Here is a 19,714-nt window from a genome sequence, read left to right on the forward strand (position 1 = left end):
TTTTCAAACAAACTAACAAATGCTGCAATTTATTGGCTGTTTATGTTGATGATATTGTGATTACAGTCAATGATAATGAATGAATTGATAACTTGAAGACTTTCCTTCACATTAAATTTCAGACCAAAGATCCTGAATTTTTGAAATATTTTTTGAGCATTGAAGTTATGTACTTAAGAATGAGATTTTGATATCGCCAAGTAAATATGTTCTAGATTTGCGGACTGGTGGGACTGTTCTTATGAAATTTAAACCATGTGATACTATAAGAAATCAATAATAGAACTTACAGCAGAAGAAGTTATGTACTCTCTCCGTTCCTATTTATCTGTTCAAGAAGAGAAGGTTCACACAAATTAAGGAAAGCAATTAATTGTGTTGATTTTCATAAAAGTATTATTTGTTTTCCTATATAACCCTTTAGAATGTATTTTATCTTTCTTCATTTATTGTTTCTGTAAGGGCATTTCTTGGAAAAACATCAATTAATGCTCTCTTGAAACTCTAAGTTGACAGATATATAGGAACACAAATTTTTTTCCAAAGTGGACAGTTAATAAGGAACGGAGGGAGTAATATAGAAGAATGGTTGGTAAGTTGAATTACTTGACAGTAACCAAACCATATATTATTTTTCTACTGAGTGTTATACGTTAGTTTATGTCCTCCCCGATAGACATACATTGTTAAGTATACGAAAGAGAAAGCCTAGGTTATCAACTTGCCTAGATCAATCTAGATTTGTTTCGGGATCGAACACGATCACCAGATCGTCAACTACATTGTGTACCTCTCGGCATCCATGACTGAATACGCTAGGGGACCCCTTGACAATCACACTTTTATTGGTCAAGTCTTGCTTCTATTCAGACTCTACTTCTGATTGCCACGTCACATCACATCAAATAATAATGGACCAACAACCAAGATAAGGACACAAAGCTCGAGATTGTACTAAGCTCTTTTGATTGTATCGAACTACGTGATCTGAAGCTCTCTAAAAGCTAAGGCTTGAAGAATGGGATTTGATCCTCTCCTGTGGATTTCTCTCAATTTTTCTCTAGTGGGCATTTGTGGCGGTTTCAACAGCCACAAAATGTTGTCAAACCACCACAAATTCTATCAATTATTTTACAGCAACATTTTGTGACAGTTGGAAACATTTTGTTTCGGTTACAAACCGCCACAAATGTCCACTGTAGAAAAATTCAGAGAAATCCACGGGAGAGGATCCGGACCCTTGAAGAACATAAGATAAGATACACTTTCTATCTAATATCTCAAGTCCCTAAAATTCACAGTCTTGAGCGTCAGAGTGTCGTCACAAGAACCCTTCCCAAGCACGACTAACAACAAATGAAACTGTAAAAATCATCATAAGTCTCGTCATTCCTCTTCAATTAACATCCTTCAAGATGATTTAGTCAGTTTCGTTCCATCAGATTCTTTGCTTTCTCACCTACAAGAATGTTTGATAAGCCTAATGATCACAAAAAGACTTGATTAAATTCTTGATAAGATAAAGGATGTTTAAAATGTGATGGATTGTGTTCCGGGAACCCCAACAACCCCCTTTGGAAACATCACCCTCGAGCTCATGCTCCACTGAATCAGTGAACCAGCGCTGGGGAACTACTGTTCTAGAAAGCCCTAAGTATGGACGACCAGCGCAACAGTGGAGCGGTTGCCTAACCGGACGATCACCCCTGTTGGGGGACGGTTATCAAACAGGACGATCACCTGTTGGGGGACGGTTACCTAACATGACGATCATCCCCGTCCCCGTACCACCGCTGAGGCTAACGGCCGAACCTACCCTTCGGTACAAGACAATAGTCAGTCCCACTACTTAGGGGTTGACCTAGGCCAACCACCCTAGGGAGCTAGTGGTTGGGCGTGTATCCCAAGGTACCATGGGCCGTTAGATTACAGAGAATCTAACGGCCGTGGATGAACCAAGTACTAGCCATGCATGACGTTGCATGGCTCCAACCCTAGTTCCTCCACGAGTATATAAGGAGGACTTCTCCTCCTTGTCAAGCTAACTTATTCTCTTCAACTTTTCTTCATAAACCCTTCACCCTCTATTACTGACTTAGGCATCGGAGTCCCTTACAGGAGCCCGCCCGCCCGAGAACGTCCAGCTCGAAGGCTCACCACCTCCCCCTTCACTCTCCTATCTCTTGTCACCAGGTAGTTTGGTCGCTCCCCGGTCAGATTGAAAGTGCAAAAATGAATATAGTGAAAACTCATAATTTAATATTGCCAGGTATAAAACTGAGTTCGTGGGGCCACACTCTCATGACGATGTGAAGCCTTTGACAATGTACCTGCCCTGGCCGTCCATGACCGCTTCAGAGTTCATATCCGCGCGTGTAAACTCACTGGAAAGAAGCGCGTGAAAAAATATTCAAACTCTCAGGTGGGGTTAAGAAACGCAAATCCGCGGAACACTGTACAGCTTTTATTTTTTGAAAATTAACTGGACCCCGCGCACGCGCTCATCCACGTCAAAACTGCATTGTGAAAACACGCGCGCTTCTTCTCTGTGTCACTTTCCCGTAGAAAGGAGCGCTTTCCCTTTTGAAGTTTCAAACTCATTTTTCTTTCGCTTTCTCTTCTTCTCACACACATCACTGTTTGTTTCCCGAGAAAAATTTCCGAGAAAAAGAAATTGGAACCGCCACAAGCGTGTGTGTGCATATTCGTGCAAGAACTCAAAATCCACTGCGAATTTCGAAGTGGATGAGTGTGGTTTGAAGATCGATCGATGCCGCGATCCCGTTCGAATGTTCACCATCAGCGTCAGAGCTCCGATAACTTCATCCTCGACGCTAATTATCATGGAAGATGGTTTCAACCTTCCGCTTTCGCGCAGGTGAGGTTTTCGTTTTCGTTTTCTCGATCTTTCTGTGAAGATTTTCGGACAAAGCACGAGTTGAAATTTGAATCATTGGTTTGTGTGCTGTTCGAATTCGTTTTCTGCAGGAATTTGGTGCTCGATCTTCGAGCTTGAGGAAGTACGATGACGATCGTGTGTTTGCTAGTGGCTTGCTTGATTTGCATTCCTTCGACACTGAGCTTTTACCTGAGGTTTGGTGTGTGTTCGAATTTGATTATTCTGTTTTTGGAAGCATTTAGCTGAAAACTGTGAAAAAATTAATTAAGAGCAAAAAATCTTCATTTTGAATTAAGCTGAGTTGCTTGAATGAACATAACTTTAATTTGTTGCCTAACTTACTTGGTGAATCGCGCGGATAATGTCTTGTTTATTGGGGTTTTGGTTTTTAGCGCGATGATTTGTGTGAAATGTGAACTTGCAAGTGACTGTGAATTTTAATTTGATTCTCAAAAGATGTCTGATTCTCAGCATGGATATTTAATGAATCATTCTGTTCAGGGGGGAGGTTTTGATGAATTTGAGCCGAGCAACAAACTCGGACAAAGGTCTCGGGGCTTGCCTGAAAGCCATGTCCTTAGAAGTTTCTCGGCGGATAAAGAGAGAGCAAACAATGTTGCTAAGATCAAAGTTGTGGTATGCTTCTAGCCGTCTGTTTCTTCTTGTGCCTCAAGTCTTGTCCTTTTAAACAAGGGTTTTAATGTTTTAAGTTCCTTTGGCAATTGCTTCTTTTGGCTAAGTGTGCTGCTTACTGCTGCAGGTTCGGAAGAGACCATTAAATAAGAAGGAAATAGCAAAGAAAGAGGAAGATATTATTACAATAGATTCAAACGCGCTCACAGTTCATGAAAGAAAACTCAAGGTGACTAAGTGATACGTTGTCTTAACAATATCTGAAATCTGGATGAAATTTGTTCTCAAATATATTTTCACTAGCCACTCAGAGTCAACGAAACTTCTGAATATCATAATAAAAATACTCTCCGCTGCATTTGGTTCTGATGTTTCAAAGTCAATCCTCACATTTGTAAGGCCAGTTTGGTTTTAGAAAAACCTTTGTATTTTCATTTTCTTTTTTCACTATTAATACCAAAAGTATCATCTTGTTTTCAATTTGTTTTGTGTTTTAAAGAATTTCTATAGGTAGTGGTGTTTTTTCCATTTTCTGTTCAAATTCTTGAAGATGAAAAATCAAAGTAAAAATAGTGTGACATGTTTGTAATTATTAGTGAACTCTAAAATTGAAAATCAAAACTATTCTTTTAAGCCAAACTTGTCCATAATGGCGCATACTTTTGCATTTATTGAAGGATTTTTAACACATTAAATGCATTTAAATTTACTTCTGCATAATAGAATTTAATAAATATAAACCTCCTCAGAGTGCATTGCTAGTCATCTTGACAAATTTAAATAAAGATTTTACTTATTGATGAATATTGCATCCAAATCCAATATAAACAGCTAGTACTTTAAAGTGAATGCTTAGAGAAAATAAATTAATAAATTAAACAAAGAAAAAATAAATCAAATTAGACCTGGACAATCTTTCTTATTATTGCTTGAATGTAGTTCAACCCAGGATCAATTATTTCAAAATATCTCTTTCTCGTTTGTGGCCTGTGTCTAATCAATTCGTATTGCACTGTAAGATGTAATTTCTGTCAGAGACAAATGCTAGGTTAACATTTTTCTAACTAATGTTGATAACTTGATACATATATGTGACAATTTTATGATTAAAACATTCATACTGTGCATTAGATGTGTTGGAATTGTCCCTTTATCTGAATCATATTTGCACTTCACCTATGTCTCCAGGTTGACTTAACGGAGTATGTCGAGAAGCATGAGTTTATTTATGATGCTGTGCTGAATGAAGGTGTTTCAAATGACGAAGTGAGTATTTAACTAGCTGCCATTCTTTTTTTTGGTACATCAGAAAGATAACTAGCTGCCATTCTTGTTACCATATTGGCTAATAATTGATTAGTTTTATTTAACTGTTTATTTTTTTCCCCCTCTAGGTGTATGCTGAGACTGTGGAGCCTGTAGTTCCACTGATTTTCCAACGAACAAAAGCAACTTGCTTTGCATATGGCCAAACTGGTAAGTACTTTGTTGAATGCAAATTTGTAAATGTACCACCGGATTGTAAAATCATCAAATATTTCTTAAATATTTCAAAACATTTCTACTTTATGAGTGTATTGAAAGTTTGGAATATAAGTAAAGATAAACCGATGATGTAAAGTTTCTGTAGGTTCTTATGTTTTTAAATTCTGCACCCTTGATGCATGTACGATTGAAAATTGAACATATCCATTAGCAGCTACAAAACATAGATACTCGCTCAAAAAGCCACTAGGATTGGACTAGTGATGATAGGGTTGCATGATTGACATGAGGTTACTTGAACCTCATTGCGACATTGCCGTCTTTGTATACCACAAGACAAAAACTACAAAATTCACGTCACAGAAAATCTTTAAGGTGTATGTGTGTGTGTCAAAATAAAATGAAGTTGGGACTCGGGTGAACTGAAATTGGCACATAACAAAAGTACTCCTCCACTTTGCTTAGAAATGCTTAGAAGTGTAAGAGACCCCACTTATGCGTGTATTTTTGTACCTCAATTTTAAATTACTAAGTCGAAGCTATGTCTAAGCTATGTTGGAGATGCAGACTGAAAAAAAAGACACACCCTCGCATGCTGTATCTTACCACAATGGTGTGTCCATCCTTATGTCTGTGTTTTGTGCAATGGATTTTATGAAATCTTCTGTGATAAGCTTTTACACTATCTGGGAACCATGCAACTCCATAGTCCATACATCATCTCTATTTTAATGCTCTCATTTTAGATAATATCTGTATGTGGTATTTGGTTTTTCAAATTATACAAGTCAGGTTAAAATTTTGTCTTGACCATGGAATGGATTGAATTTCATATTACCTATGCACTTGCAATGAGGTTTTGTGCCTTATTTCTCTTTCTCACTTCGTTCTTTTCATTATAATTTTCTTCCTAAACTCTATAAACTACCTCTCCCTATAGCTTAGGTGTGCCACACTGCCACTCATATTTTATTTCACTTTTTTTAAATTCACTCTATATCCAAATTAAATTTGAATATACACCAGGTATTTTCATTTTATATTTATATTTAATGGTGACTTTAAAAGTATAGCTGGTGTTGGTGTTCTGATATATATATTGTCAACCCTTGGCATATTTTATTTACCTTGATTTTGATCTTCCTCTGATTTTATTTTTGTTGATACAAAAATACTATACTCTTTAGGCAGCGGGAAGACATTTACTATGCAACCATTGCCTCTCAAAGCATCACAAGATATTTTAAGATTAATGCACCACACATACCGGAATCAAGGTTTCCAATTGTTTGTTAGTTTCTTCGAAATATATGGGGGGAAACTGTTTGATCTCCTCAATGATCGAAAGTAAGTCACTTCAACATGTGGGCTAAAAAATGTATTATTGTTGGGAGTATTTTCCTGATTGGTTTATGACTTTGTAGAAAACTATGCATGAGAGAGGATGGGAAACAGCAGGTTTGTATAGTTGGCTTGCAAGAATACTTAGTATCTAAAGTTGAGACAATCAAGGATTTTATTGAAATAGGAAATGCTGCAAGAAGTACTGGTACAACTGGTGCAAATGAGGAATCCTCTCGATCACATGCAATACTTCAGCTGTGTATCAAGAGGTCAGCTGATGGGACTGAATCAAAGCCTGCTCGAGTTGTGGGTAAACTATCTTTTATAGATCTGGCTGGAAGTGAACGTGGTGCAGACACTACAGATAATGATAAGCAGACCAGGTGGGACTTTATTTTTCATCTTTACGAATCCTTAAATTATTATCATTCACTTGAATTTGATAAAATATTACTTGTATTTCATTGATTAATACTTGACTATAGACTACAATATATATAGACTAACAAAGAGACAAAAAGAAACTAAATCTATCTAAACCTATCTCTAATTAAATAGATATCATCCCTATTTAAATAGATACTAATCTAAAATAGATAAACAAATCTTAACAATATCTCTATGAGATAAGACTAATAATAAACTAAATCTTAATAGATATTCAACACTCCCCCTCAAGCTAAAGCTTACTTAGCTTTAAGCTTGTAACAAATCGAACCCAAGAAGAAAATTATCTTAATAGATATCCCTTAATAATGACAGACTTGGTGAAACTCTGAATTGAATAACTTTTCAAACTTCTAGTAAATCCATGGCAGCAAAAGACAACTTCTAATACTTCAAATTGAATAATCTTTTGAACTTCTGCTAAATTCATAGGCAGGCAAAAGACAACTTCTCATACTTGATCTGGCTGAAATTGATGCAAGACAAAAATCAATTCTTCTGGAGTGTCGTAGGGTAGCTGAGCCAGCAAACAAGGGCGAAAAAAAACCAGCAACAATACGCCCGAAAACAAAACAAGGCTGAAGCAACAACTCCCCAACAACAACCACACAGAAATAAAACATACTTGAGGTCGACTGATTGATGGCTTCTAAGACAAACAATGGTGTCAACTTTGACACAGACAACTCTCAAACATTAGAGAGTGGGCCAGCGCCACTCGCAGCTGAAGCCCTAAACCAGAACCAATAACTCTCAACTAGAGAGTGGGCCAGCGCAACTCGCAGCTGAAGCCCTAAACCAGAAAACCAAACAACTAGAAAACCAAACAATCGAGACGAAACAAACGAAGGTGATAATGACACCTTCAAAACCAAATTGCATAAAGTCAGCTAAGAGCAGTATAATAAGAGCATCTCGAACAATGAGACGCAAACAACAACTCAAGTCTCAAAATCCAATGCGGAACCTGAGCGTGAAAACAGAGTTAAAACTCTAAACCAAACCAAACCAAACTAAACCAAACCAAACCAAACCAAACCAAACCAAACTTGGCCAACAATGAGAGATGGCACGAGAAACGTTCAAACAGGGTCAAAACAGCAAACCCACAAACCAAACAGGGAGAGGACGACCGGATGATCACAACTGTGACGACACAACACACGTCAAAACAGAGGATCCTTAAAACCAAACCTAGCTGATACACAAAGAGGACCAGCTATAACAAAGCAGCGGAGAGAGCGGCGCGTGGACTTCACACGCAGAGAGATGGGAGGCACGTGAGTCGTGAGGGCGCGTGGCTTGAAATCCGACGGTGGTGGCTGACCGTAGTCTCTAATAACACTTCCCCTCAAGCTAGAGCATATATGTCATAACAAATATTATTAACTCAAGAAGCCATTGCTGTCGGAGAGAGAAATTCACACAACACTTCCCCTCAAGCTAGAGCATATATATCATATGCATAGCTTGTAACAAATATAATTAACTCGAGAAGAGAAGCTACTGCCACACAATGCAATGCGGTAATCAGAAATCGTAGAGACTTGAAATTTCCCTTCACTGCCTACTCCCAACGATTAGGTAAAGACTTTTCCCTTTCAAACAATAGCAGCTTCAATATTGGACTCTAAGAAAGAGTTGCAGTGCACATCAGATGCATACATCCATTCAACAGAAGAAATATTACCAGAGTAACCCAACTCACTAATTGAGAACTTGGCTGGACCAAAGAGCCACCTTGTATCTCTCTAGTTTCTTCATACATGGTAGTTGTAACAGCAACATCAACTACTTCAGGATGCAAAATTAACACAACTTCTAAATCAGCAGGAGCAATCTGAAAGCCCTTGTATTTGATAATACCTTGCAAGCGATCATATAGCGATCAGATGTATGTATATACTCATCCTGATTGAAATAAACATCTCCAATAACCATCTTTATCTATTGTTGAAATTGTGGCTTCCTCATTATTCACGTATCTTGTATGAAATCAAGATTAGGAAAGTTTGGACAAAGTAATAAATATCCGCTGCATTCAAAGGTGTTGCACCACTGGAGACCTTAATCAAACTCTGCAGCTTGCTTCCATTAAAATAATACCAGCCATTGACCATACAAAGACCACATTACTGAATCAGTACAATCTCGAATTATTGACCACGCCATACAAAGAATTCGTATTCCATTCCTTGCGCCGCAACAGATAAGTATGAACGGGGGTACCGTGGGAGAGACATAGATATTCCTACCACAGATTCTTAGTGTTCACTAATCAATGAGACTCGCCCACTCAAGGACCAACCTTGCTCAAGATACAGGCGGCGACGCTTCAGGGAAAAGATGGAGGTGTTTCTGATCCGTTTTGAGCAACTTCGGAAAACGGCGGTGGAAAGACGTTGACAGTGTTGAACGCCAATAGTGACTGCCAAGAACGTGACAAGGATCACTAGGGTTTCAAGAGAAAGGGAACCATGATCAGAAAGAAACGAGGCCGTAAGAAAAAGGCTAGAACTAACAAGCGCATAAGCAAAGTATGAAAAATAAATCCAAAGAGATTTGGAAAGTCACCATGAGGGGGCTCACGGGGGAGGAGCCCCCTCACAGCGGTAGGATCGAAACTTGCGCTCTGATACCAACTTGAATTTGATAAAATATTACTTGTATTTCATTGATTAATACTTGACTATAGACTACAATATATATAGACTAACAAAGAGACAAAAAGAAACTAAATCTATCTAAACCTATCTCTAATTAAATAGATATCATCTCTATTTAAATAGATACTAATCTAAAATAGATAAACAAATCTTAACAATATCTCTATGAGATAAGACTAATAATAAACTAAATCTTAATAGATATTTAACACATTCGTCAGATTTTGTTAGCTGATCACTCATTCGAGTGACTGGAAGAGTTATTGTGTTTGTGCATCTCTAAAAGGAATGTTCGTTGCCTATCATGTTTAATGAATTTGATTTTTATTTTATATATTCCAGGATTGAAGGTGCTGAAATTAATAAAAGCTTACTTGCGTTGAAAGAATGCATTAGAGCGCTAGACAATGACCAAGGGCACATCCCTTTCAGAGGAAGTAAATTAACAGAAGTTTTGCGAGACTCTTTTGTTGGTGATTCACGCACTGTAATGATATCATGCATTTCACCAAGCTCTGGTTCATGTGAGCATACTCTCAACACTTTAAGATATGCTGACAGGTATGCTCGCCGTTTGAATTCTTTCTGAAATTTCTCTTCAAATGAAAGTGATTGATCCAATGTAAAAAATTATTCTAATTGACTGTCGAATTTCAGAGTGAAGAGCCTTTCAAAAGGAAACAGCTCTAAAAGGGATCCCCTTTCTTCTTCAAATCTTAGGGAGTCAACCACATTGCCTGGATCTTCACTTTTATCTCGTGATGATACGTTTGATGATGAACTAACACATGTTTCCAGTGAGAGGAATCAATTTGGTTGGTCCAAACGGCTTGAAACCGAACCCTCTCCTCCAATTAATATGGATCGTATTCCAAGTGGTAGGATGGGGGGGAATTTGGCACCATCTGGATATTCTGACCCACAAAAGGGTCAAAGAGGTACTCAAAATGACACAGCTAATAATGAAAATAGAACAGGACCAGCATTTGAACAAGATAGACCTAAAAGATCAAGCAAAAGGGCGGAGAACAACCAAGCATCTACTGTAGAGAACAAGAGGAAGATAGAATCTTGTGTTAAGCATGTTGATCCATACCAAGTTGAGACTAATCATTCTGATCCTGATGATGATATAAATGCTCTGCTGAAGGTATATTATTCTTATAACATACTGAAAAATAAAATTTATTATTTAAATACTGAATGATACCTGCTTTGCTCATTATTTAGGAAGAGGAAGATCTTGTAACTGCTCACCGGAGACAAGTGGAGGAAACAATAAACACTGTTAGGGAGGTGGGAACAAATGCCTTGTACCTTTCATTTTTTATTTGCTAAGCTTTTTTTTTTCTTTGTAATATTCTGAATTTTAACGCAGGAGATGAATTTACTCGTTGAAGCTGACCAACCAGGAAATCAACTGGCCAATTACATTTCCAAATTGAATTCCATTTTGTCACAAAAGGCTGCAAGAATCTTTCAATTGCAGACGCAGTTGGCTCAATTTCAAAGACGTTTAAATGAGTATAATGTTTTCATATCTTCTGGTAACTGAGAACGCTAATGAGAAAAATGAGTGATGCGCTGCAGATGTGGAGTTCTGTGTTCCAGATATTGCTGCCAAAATTTCATTGTGTAAGTAGTTTCTCGTGTATTAATCAAGAATGTTGACTACATTATTGTGGTTTTTGGAGTGAAGAAATAGGAGTCAACCCATAGTTGTTACCGACTTAATTCATCTGACGAGTCACTACTGTGACTTGAATTGAATTAAACTTTATACAAATGTATGTCCAGATGATTATTTGGCATACACCTTTGGAGTGTAAATTATACAGTCGAACTACCCTGTTGGGGATTGCTTGTATTTTGCAATAGGGTATCTGAATATACAATTTTTTACTTGTGTACCATCGTCATCCTGGATTGACATTGACTTAAACGAGCTAGTCCAGCAAACTCTTTGATACACACATTTTAACTATATATTATAGGGTAAACAAACGTTAAATCTTATTTCACCCATTTTTTACTTTTTCTTCTTTTAAAATTTAGTTCAATTATGATATGATATGACAAGATGATTAAATATGACTTGAACTTATCTTACTTAAACAATTATTTGAGTAAATAAACCTTGAAATTATCACCTCATAAATATAAGTTATTTAGTTCCTCAACAATATCTTCCGTTCAAATGACTTATTAGCACAAGTTACTTGTTTATTTATCTCAATAAATTCCTCAAATATGGCAACAACTTCCTATCAAACTTTTTAAAGTTATTTCAGTAAATCTAGAAGAAATTTTCAAAAATATAAACCAAGTCAGCTGTGAGGAATCCATATACGAATTTGAGCTAACTCATAAGCCCCCTCATAACAATGTTTGTTGACTGCTGCTGAGGAAGCTGTTGATGCTATAATTACTGTTTCTGTGGATGCTGCAGCTGCGAGAGTTGTTGTTGAAGTTGAGAGACTTGTTGCTGTTGCAGCTGGGAATGCTGCAGTTCTCTGATGCTGTTGTAGTGGATCCCGTTGTATCCTCTCCCACGCTGCTCTAGTAGCGGTTGTCGCTCTTGTTGTATCCTTTCCTGATGCTGTGATTGCATCTGCTTCTGCTCTTGTAGTAGAGCAGCTGTTGCATTAGTTGTTGTATCCTCTCCTGCTGCTGTGATTGCATCTGCTGTATGGTAAAATTGATCAAGTATAATAGAGGTGCAAGTTCAAATTAAATAGTATATTCGTTGTACACACTCCAAAGCTACACACCTAAACAAGCATGAAATGACTGTCACCAAAACAGTAACTCTTTGGATAATTCAAGGAATCTAATTGGCCACTTCAAGGAATCTAATTGGCCACTTCATGTGCACACTCTTTTTAGAGTAGAGTTTCTATTTTATTTAGGTGTTTACATGTTTATTGTTATTTTGAACCTAAGCGTAGTCCAAAAGTTGACTTTTATATGTTGATTCCCCAATCCCACCCAAAAAAATTGTTAAACTAATATCTTCCTTGTAATTCATAAATTTCAAAGTCATAACGGAAAATACCCAATGTAGAATCCCTAGTTTAGGCACAGGAACTGAACCATATTTTCGATTTTTCAATTTGTTGAATTCCCAAATCCTTTACTTCAATTACTTTGATAATAAAGTTTTTTTTTTACCCCTTTTCAAGACAAGAACAAGGTCAAAACTCAAAACAGAGACTTAAAAAGTTAGACAATAGAATTTTCAATAAGGTTTCAAAACCCTCACTTGAAAAACCCACGCTGAACAAATCGTCTGCATAATCAAAATTCCCAAAATTTATTTAGAAAAGGAAGAACTTTCTATTGGGAGTGAAATAAGGATTTGAGTGATTACCTCTTTGGAAGTCATCTTTGATCTAGAAGACGTCTTGCTTTGAATGTCACACTCTTGTTTACAATTACAACTCTGAATGAGCAAGTTGTAGAGCATGTGATTATTATACATGACCTAGAGCCAAAATATATATTCTTATCTTTTTTTTTTTTTGAACTCAACGATAGTTCTTATCACGGCCCCATAGATTTTTTTTTTGTCACGGCCCCATAGATTAAAGCCTACATTGAAATCCACATTAATAGATACTTTAAAAATTCAAATTTAAATAAATGGATTACATAAATGTTATAAATTTGTTTTCCACCTAGGTCTTGGGCCAGTAATATAAGATTTAGTAAAATACCCTCATTCTTTAAATGTTAAATTCTACTTTAATATTTTTTCAAAAAAAAAATCTACTTTAATATATTTCCATAAAAAAAATCTACTTTAATATATGTTAAATCTATCTATTTATTACTTTCTTTTGTAACAAAAAAAAATCTATCTATTTTTTTGTACAAGAGGAAGACATCTATCTATTTATTTAAAATCTATAATATAAATTTTTGTTTAAAATAATTAATACATAATTTTCTAGTAAGCAAATAGATTGATAAATCTACCAATTTAACGAGGTTTTCTCTTTCTTTCCTCTCTATTTTCCACCTCACCTGAGGATAGAAAAATATCATATGGGCACGCCATTTCTTTTCTTTATTTCTTATTCAAATCTAATAAGAAAAAAAAATATAATCCCATATTTCTTTATTCTATCAACTTATATCCTACCATTTTTCTTCTCAAATTAAAAAATGTTAAGAATCTAGTTAGACTAGCAGCTCAAATTAAAAAGAATAAAAAATATTAACCAAATGTCTTCCAAGAGTGCGACTTTTACGAACTAAAATTTTGACCTAAGGATTCAAACAACATTTTTTTATATTGCCAACACGAGTGAAGAGTTATTGAAAAAATTTATGGATAATTAAGGGGTTATCACATCAGAACTTGTGGTTTTTTGAATTAAGTATCTCATTTCATTTATTTGGTTTCAAATGACCACTTTTTGTAATTGCGACTGATATTCATTTGGTAAAATATAAACTAAATTTTAAAAATATTTACGTTGTAAAACTCATGACCTTGGATGAATTTGTTTTAGGTTTTATTTTCTCAAAACAGGCTGCAAGCCCGAAAGGGAAAGCCACAATCTGACCAATAAACTGTGGGGTTTGTTTTACCTATACATGATGGCTCAGTTGATTTTGGTAGTTTTCAACTACTATCCAATAAAGAAAAGACAACTCACCATGTGTGATTTTTGGACTACTATGGGTGGATTTTCTCTTCTCAAAAAGATCACTTTTAAAATGTTTGTAAACTTCGAAAAAATAAAATGCTTGTTATTTTTAAGCAAAATGATATATAATATATAAAGACGGTTGAGAAATAACCCCTCTCAATATGGGTACAGTAACAGGATAAAGCTGATAAAACCTGCCATTAATATAGCGCCTACCCACTGAAAAGGTCCCCATTGAAATTGAGAAAACGATGACCAAGTCAACCAACACAGGAAGTTATCAAGCAGCTCAAAACCCTGAAACAGAGATCAAGCCAGTTGAGAAGACCAAAAGTCCCACCAATATAAACCCTAACAAAGTGCGCGCATAAACCCATAACCTAAAAAAGGAGCAGAATAAATACAAGAGAGGCCATCAAACAACAACAATCAATAGTGCCCACAAAACCTCCAGAACTACAAACACAACACACAAAGAACTCCAAGAACCTTAAAAAACCCCAAACACAACCATAACTCCCTCTATGGTTTGAAACATAGAGAGCAGGCCGATCCATAACATTATTTAGGTTCGGTTCTCTCACAATCACACTTACTCATTTTTACACACACTCTCATCTCATTGGTTGTGTTGGTTGCCCTTCCTAGCTTCCTGTGTGCCCTTCCCACTGTTGCCCTTCCCTTTCGCAACCTTCTCACGCTCGTTCCCTCCCTTGTCGTTGTGACCAACCCTGTGCAACCGCGCCCTCATCTGCACCCGTTAGATGCGTACGCCCTCCCTTATTGCCCCACTCTCCCCTTCGTATACCGTACCCTACTCTTATTAAAACAAAACACAACACTTTTAAATCCTAAACACTCATGTAGTTGAAAATCGCTTGTTTGAGCATTATATTAGAGTTTCTTTTATACGTACTCACTTCAAAATTTAGCAAGAGTTAGATGAATTTCTAATCAATAAAAGTAGTTTATTATAAAAAATGTCATGGCACGTCTCAATACTATACATAATTTTTATTAATTTTTTCTTAATAAGTATTCTAAAAGTTTTAGCTTCAAAATCAAATTAAAAAGAAGAGCACATGCAAGAACAAATTGATGAGGCAACACGACATATGTTAACATTTTTTTAACTTAATTACTCTATATTGAGATAGTTTTATGAGTGATAAAACTCTTTCCATCAAACAACTTGCATTCACACAGAGTCACATGTAAGCATATTAGATGGGGTTGTCTAAATGGTCCACCATATTAGATTCATCTATCATATAAATATATCATTATATACATATCTATTCGTTGATTTGGTAAAGTGGATTTGATCACAGGATTCATATTATATCTGTTGATATTGTGAAAAGCATGAACATGGAGAAATTAAAAAGCCAATAAATACAGGTGCTCATCATAAGAACATCTAAGTTTGGATTTTGTTCACTTTTAGTACAGCAAGAATGGGCACACACATGTATCTCACCTGACCAACCTGCCAAAATCATGAGGAAAGGAAGGTAAATCCAAGGATACTAGATTATGCAGTTATGGCCATAGGTTGTGTATATATATGTGTGTCTTGATTGATAGAATAGTAGTTGGGAATCCAAGTTTAAGTTTGGAGTCTCAACTATTATTGCAATTAAGCTAATAAAAATTTATTTTTGTAATGAAACTTGCCTATTGCTGAAGATATACACCCTTCTCTAAAAAACTTACTTCATGCCGTATGATTCAAATCATCTATTTCCATTTGTTGTGTTACATACACTACTTTACACTATGTAAAGTCATTACATTTTGTTTTCTTCTTTCGTTTATTCCTTCTTGTATTGGGTTAAAGTACCCCTTGTACTTCACTTCAATATAATTCATATGGCTTATAAAAAAAACTTACACTACTTTACCCTTCTAATAAGACCGTATTATATTGACATATGAAAAGTTATAATTGTCATATTCATATATTTTTTAATTAATTAATATGAAATTTTTTTATTTGTGGACTGTAGGGAAATCTTAATCTTTGAAATGATATATACATATTACAGCTCTGGACCCTTCTTTAAAACATGAATAGTATATTGTAATTTAAAAAGATCTTACATAAGTCAGCATATGATAGAACATATTGATAGGTCTGTAAACCGTTCATGGGGTTGGATTGGCTACTGCAATATTGAGAAAAAATAATTGTGCATCTAAATCAATGGAAACGAATTTATAAAATCAAATTTCATATCAATCATGCATAAATCATGATTATACTAGATTTTCTAAATCTGCAAATCTTGACTGTCATAACTCCTAATACATGTAATGCGCAATATTTTAATAAGTAAAACTGAATACAAAAAGTAACAAATTAAAAATGACTAGCACAACAATGTCGATTTGTAGTAAGATCAAGCACACTCAACTCAACCGAGAGAAATGACCAATTTCAAAAAAAAAAAGTGCAAACCCAAGAAAGCAAGTATATTAGCAATTTAGCATACATATTAGCATCATTGAGACATATCTAAAACTAACATGCCGCTGACGGGTAGAAATATCAACAATCTCCACCAACAAACTTCCAAGTGTAATGTCAAAGAGAGAGAATTCATCATTCGAATATCATCCGCCAAATCTCTCTCACAAATGACAAGGCGAAAACTCAACTCCCAAGCTAACGGTAAACCATGCTTGATGACCATCAAGTAAGCCGAGAGCCCACAAGACCCATTAGAAGAGCCCGACCAGAATATCACCCAGCCAAAAAACAAAAGTATTAAGAACAAGACCACAAAAAATAATCAGTTGTTTGCGCAAATTAAAATTGCTATCAATGTTAAGTTTAACAATACAACCACTAGAAAAATAATATAGTTTTTTAGAATTCTCATGGACTGTGGAGCATGTTATACAACAAATCACAACTTCATTTATGAAGTGTTATATAAGTAATGAGCAAATTAATATTTAAGAAACACAATATGATTAGTTTTCCTAATGATTTTTTCCATATACAAGTTAAAGCATAATTAATTAAAAATAAGAAACAATAATTATTTTTTATTTTTTTATTAGGTTAGGTCGGCTAAGGATATATAAGATTGTTCAAAAAAAGGATATATAAAGACAATTTTATAGTAGCAAGCAATTTCAAGAAATCTTATTGGTTGACTACTAAAACTCATAGTTGGAAATCTTTATCTGGAGTTGTTTGTCAAACTTAGACCCTAAGAAAATGTTCCCCCTGGATTTCCTATGAACTTAACCAATAACCAACCAATCAGCTACTTAATCTACTTCAGTACCCTTAATTATCATTTATATCTGATTACTTAACCAACTAATCAAGGTCTGGAATCTGCTTCACTTGTTCGATTGTTACTATCTTTTGAGAGATAGGAGGATGAAGTGATCTTCAGTATAGTTCCAATTTTATGTAATCTTACCTAAACTTGATTACCGGCCAAAATTAATTTAGTCACCAAATTGATTAGACGTGACAAAAATAATTAAATTGGTCACATTTTCAGTTTGACTTTGATTGCAAAAGAATAATACTAATTAATATCATTTAAAGCTTTAGATTTCGCATATGAGTATCTGATTCGGTATCAATCGATGATGACATGAGACAACATGGAATGCATATGTTATCCACTCATTAACATACAGCTGTTACATAAATAAGTCATAAGGAAGTAGGTCCGGGAGAGTAAATACCAAGTTGGAAAGTACCTTGAAGCAAAGGGCAGCCAAGAGATTGATCAAAAGATTACATATATACATGCATATATGTCAACTCATAAAAAAGGTCTTCAACTTTCTGACCCAATTAAAATGTTACCTTAGTTGATGGTAAGACACTAGTAAATTTTTCTCCTTATAGAAGATAATAAAGTAACTCATCACAATTATTATAAATACTTACCTACATTAAAAGTATAGATAATTAAATATTTAAAATTTGTCTGAACATTATACCTACATAAAACAATATCACTCTTTTATAATTTGGATCTAAATAATCTGAGTAATTATTTTTTACTAATAAAATATCTGAATAATCTGAATTATATATCAATATGCTCCCCAATGCTGAAGCAGCACTTGAAAAGTGCCAAAGAAAGAGTAACATAAAGAATGGAGAGTCATACAAATTGGCCAATGAGGAGTAGACAAGCAGTCATAGTTTATGCCCCACCACGAGCAGTCTTGGCTCAAAGTAAACCCAAAAGCCAATCACAACGAGCGAATCTTAGCCACTGTTTCGGAGTGATCTCTCTCTCTCAGTCTCCTCTAATACTCTCTTCTGCTGCGCGTGTGTCCATCTTCATACATTTTTCCCCAAATTCACATGTACAGTCAAGTTGTATTATTTACCTGCTTATATGCTTATCAAAAAAATAAATTACCTGCTTATATATCAGTTAACAAGGTATATATAGTGTATATTTAAAAGTAATCAAAATTAAGTGTGTATATATTACTAGCAAGAGACTTCATAATATCAAACAAATATGAGAAGTACTCAACCCTCTAACAATAGAGGATGAGAAGAATAGAGGCTTCTCAATCTTAGATGAAAGCATACATGACACTCTAACAGTTTTTACTTCAATTCTTTAAGAAGTTTCAGGTCAAGTCTTCCATGTTACATTATCATCGTCTTATTTGTCCTGAGCGCAACAATGATTCACGTCACATACTCAATGATTCATGTTATGCATTCCGCATTTTAATTCCTTTTTGCCTCCCCTAGTGTATGGGAAGATGAGCGGTGGAGAGTGCACATACTCAATGTCAACTCATCCTCAAGCGTGGGGAACAATCTTGAGTAGAGTATCCTTTGACTTGCTCTACGCGATAATAGTTTTGAATAGGCCGGTTCTAGTTTTATTTTTTAGTCATGTGTTCTGGATTTGAGGTTTGATCAAGTGTTTCGATTTTTCAAATCTAATTATGTGCTAGTGTGGTGTTTTATCTTGCGTAGCTCTGTCTATTGTTAGATATACTAAGGTGATCATGTCTTCTTTGTTCTACTTGTATGGCTGGTTAGCTCTATGACTTTATTTGTTGGGTTAGTATGTGGTCGACCTTGGGTGTCTAGGTAGGTTGGCTTGGGACAAAAGTCTTGATCTCTTGAGTATGCAGGTTGATTTGATTTAAATGTCTCAGCCAGCTCAAGTGTTGAGTCAGTTGGTGGTAAATGTCTCAACTATGTTGTATTTTGAGTCATTCGTCTTGTGATATTTTAACATTGTGTCGTGGCTAAGTCATAAATGAGAGGAAAATTGTGGTTGTCCATCGATATGATTTCCACCGAGTTAGGTTGGAAACAGTAGTCCCTTAGTTGTAGCCAACATCAATAATGTTGGTCGGAGTTATATAAGGGCATTGAGGTAAAGGCGCACTAGAAACATAAATATGAGAAACTGATGATTTTTTTCGGTGTGACATCCACCGAGTTAGATGTGCGTCAGAGACCTCTGGAACACAATCGATCATGTAACCACGATCATTATAAATAAAATAGAACCTCCAACATTAAAGAACTTTTACATTGTTTTTGTCATATTAGTTCTCAAGTG

General features: G+C 35.5%; 1 protein-coding gene across 2 annotated transcripts; it reads left to right on the forward strand.

Annotated features, from left to right (window-relative positions):
- The first annotated feature begins 2,563 nt into the window (after positions 1–2,563).
- On the forward strand, positions 2,564–12,335 carry LOC130738959 (kinesin-like protein KIN-13B). Of its 2 annotated transcripts, XR_009019716.1 has the most exons (13): positions 2,564–2,878; positions 2,989–3,093; positions 3,401–3,535; positions 3,660–3,761; positions 4,721–4,798; positions 4,927–5,008; positions 6,205–6,364; positions 6,442–6,744; positions 9,817–10,035; positions 10,132–10,624; positions 10,705–10,770; positions 10,853–11,109; positions 11,924–12,335. XR_009019716.1 is itself a non-coding variant. In XM_057591142.1 (12 exons), exons 1-12 carry the CDS (start codon positions 2,771–2,773, stop codon positions 11,027–11,029), a joined length of 2,028 nt encoding a protein of 675 aa, XP_057447125.1. In that variant the 5' UTR covers positions 2,565–2,770; the 3' UTR covers positions 11,030–11,387. The 2 variants fall into 2 exon arrangements, 1 of the variants encoding a protein (XP_057447125.1); XM_057591142.1 differs by lacking the exon at positions 11,924–12,335 and having other exon boundaries at positions 2,565–2,878; positions 10,853–11,387.
- Positions 12,336–19,714: the final 7,379 nt, after the last annotated feature.

This window comes from Lotus japonicus, chromosome 2, assembly GCF_012489685.1.
Source record: "Lotus japonicus ecotype B-129 chromosome 2, LjGifu_v1.2".
Taxonomy (NCBI): domain Eukaryota; kingdom Viridiplantae; phylum Streptophyta; class Magnoliopsida; order Fabales; family Fabaceae; genus Lotus; species Lotus japonicus.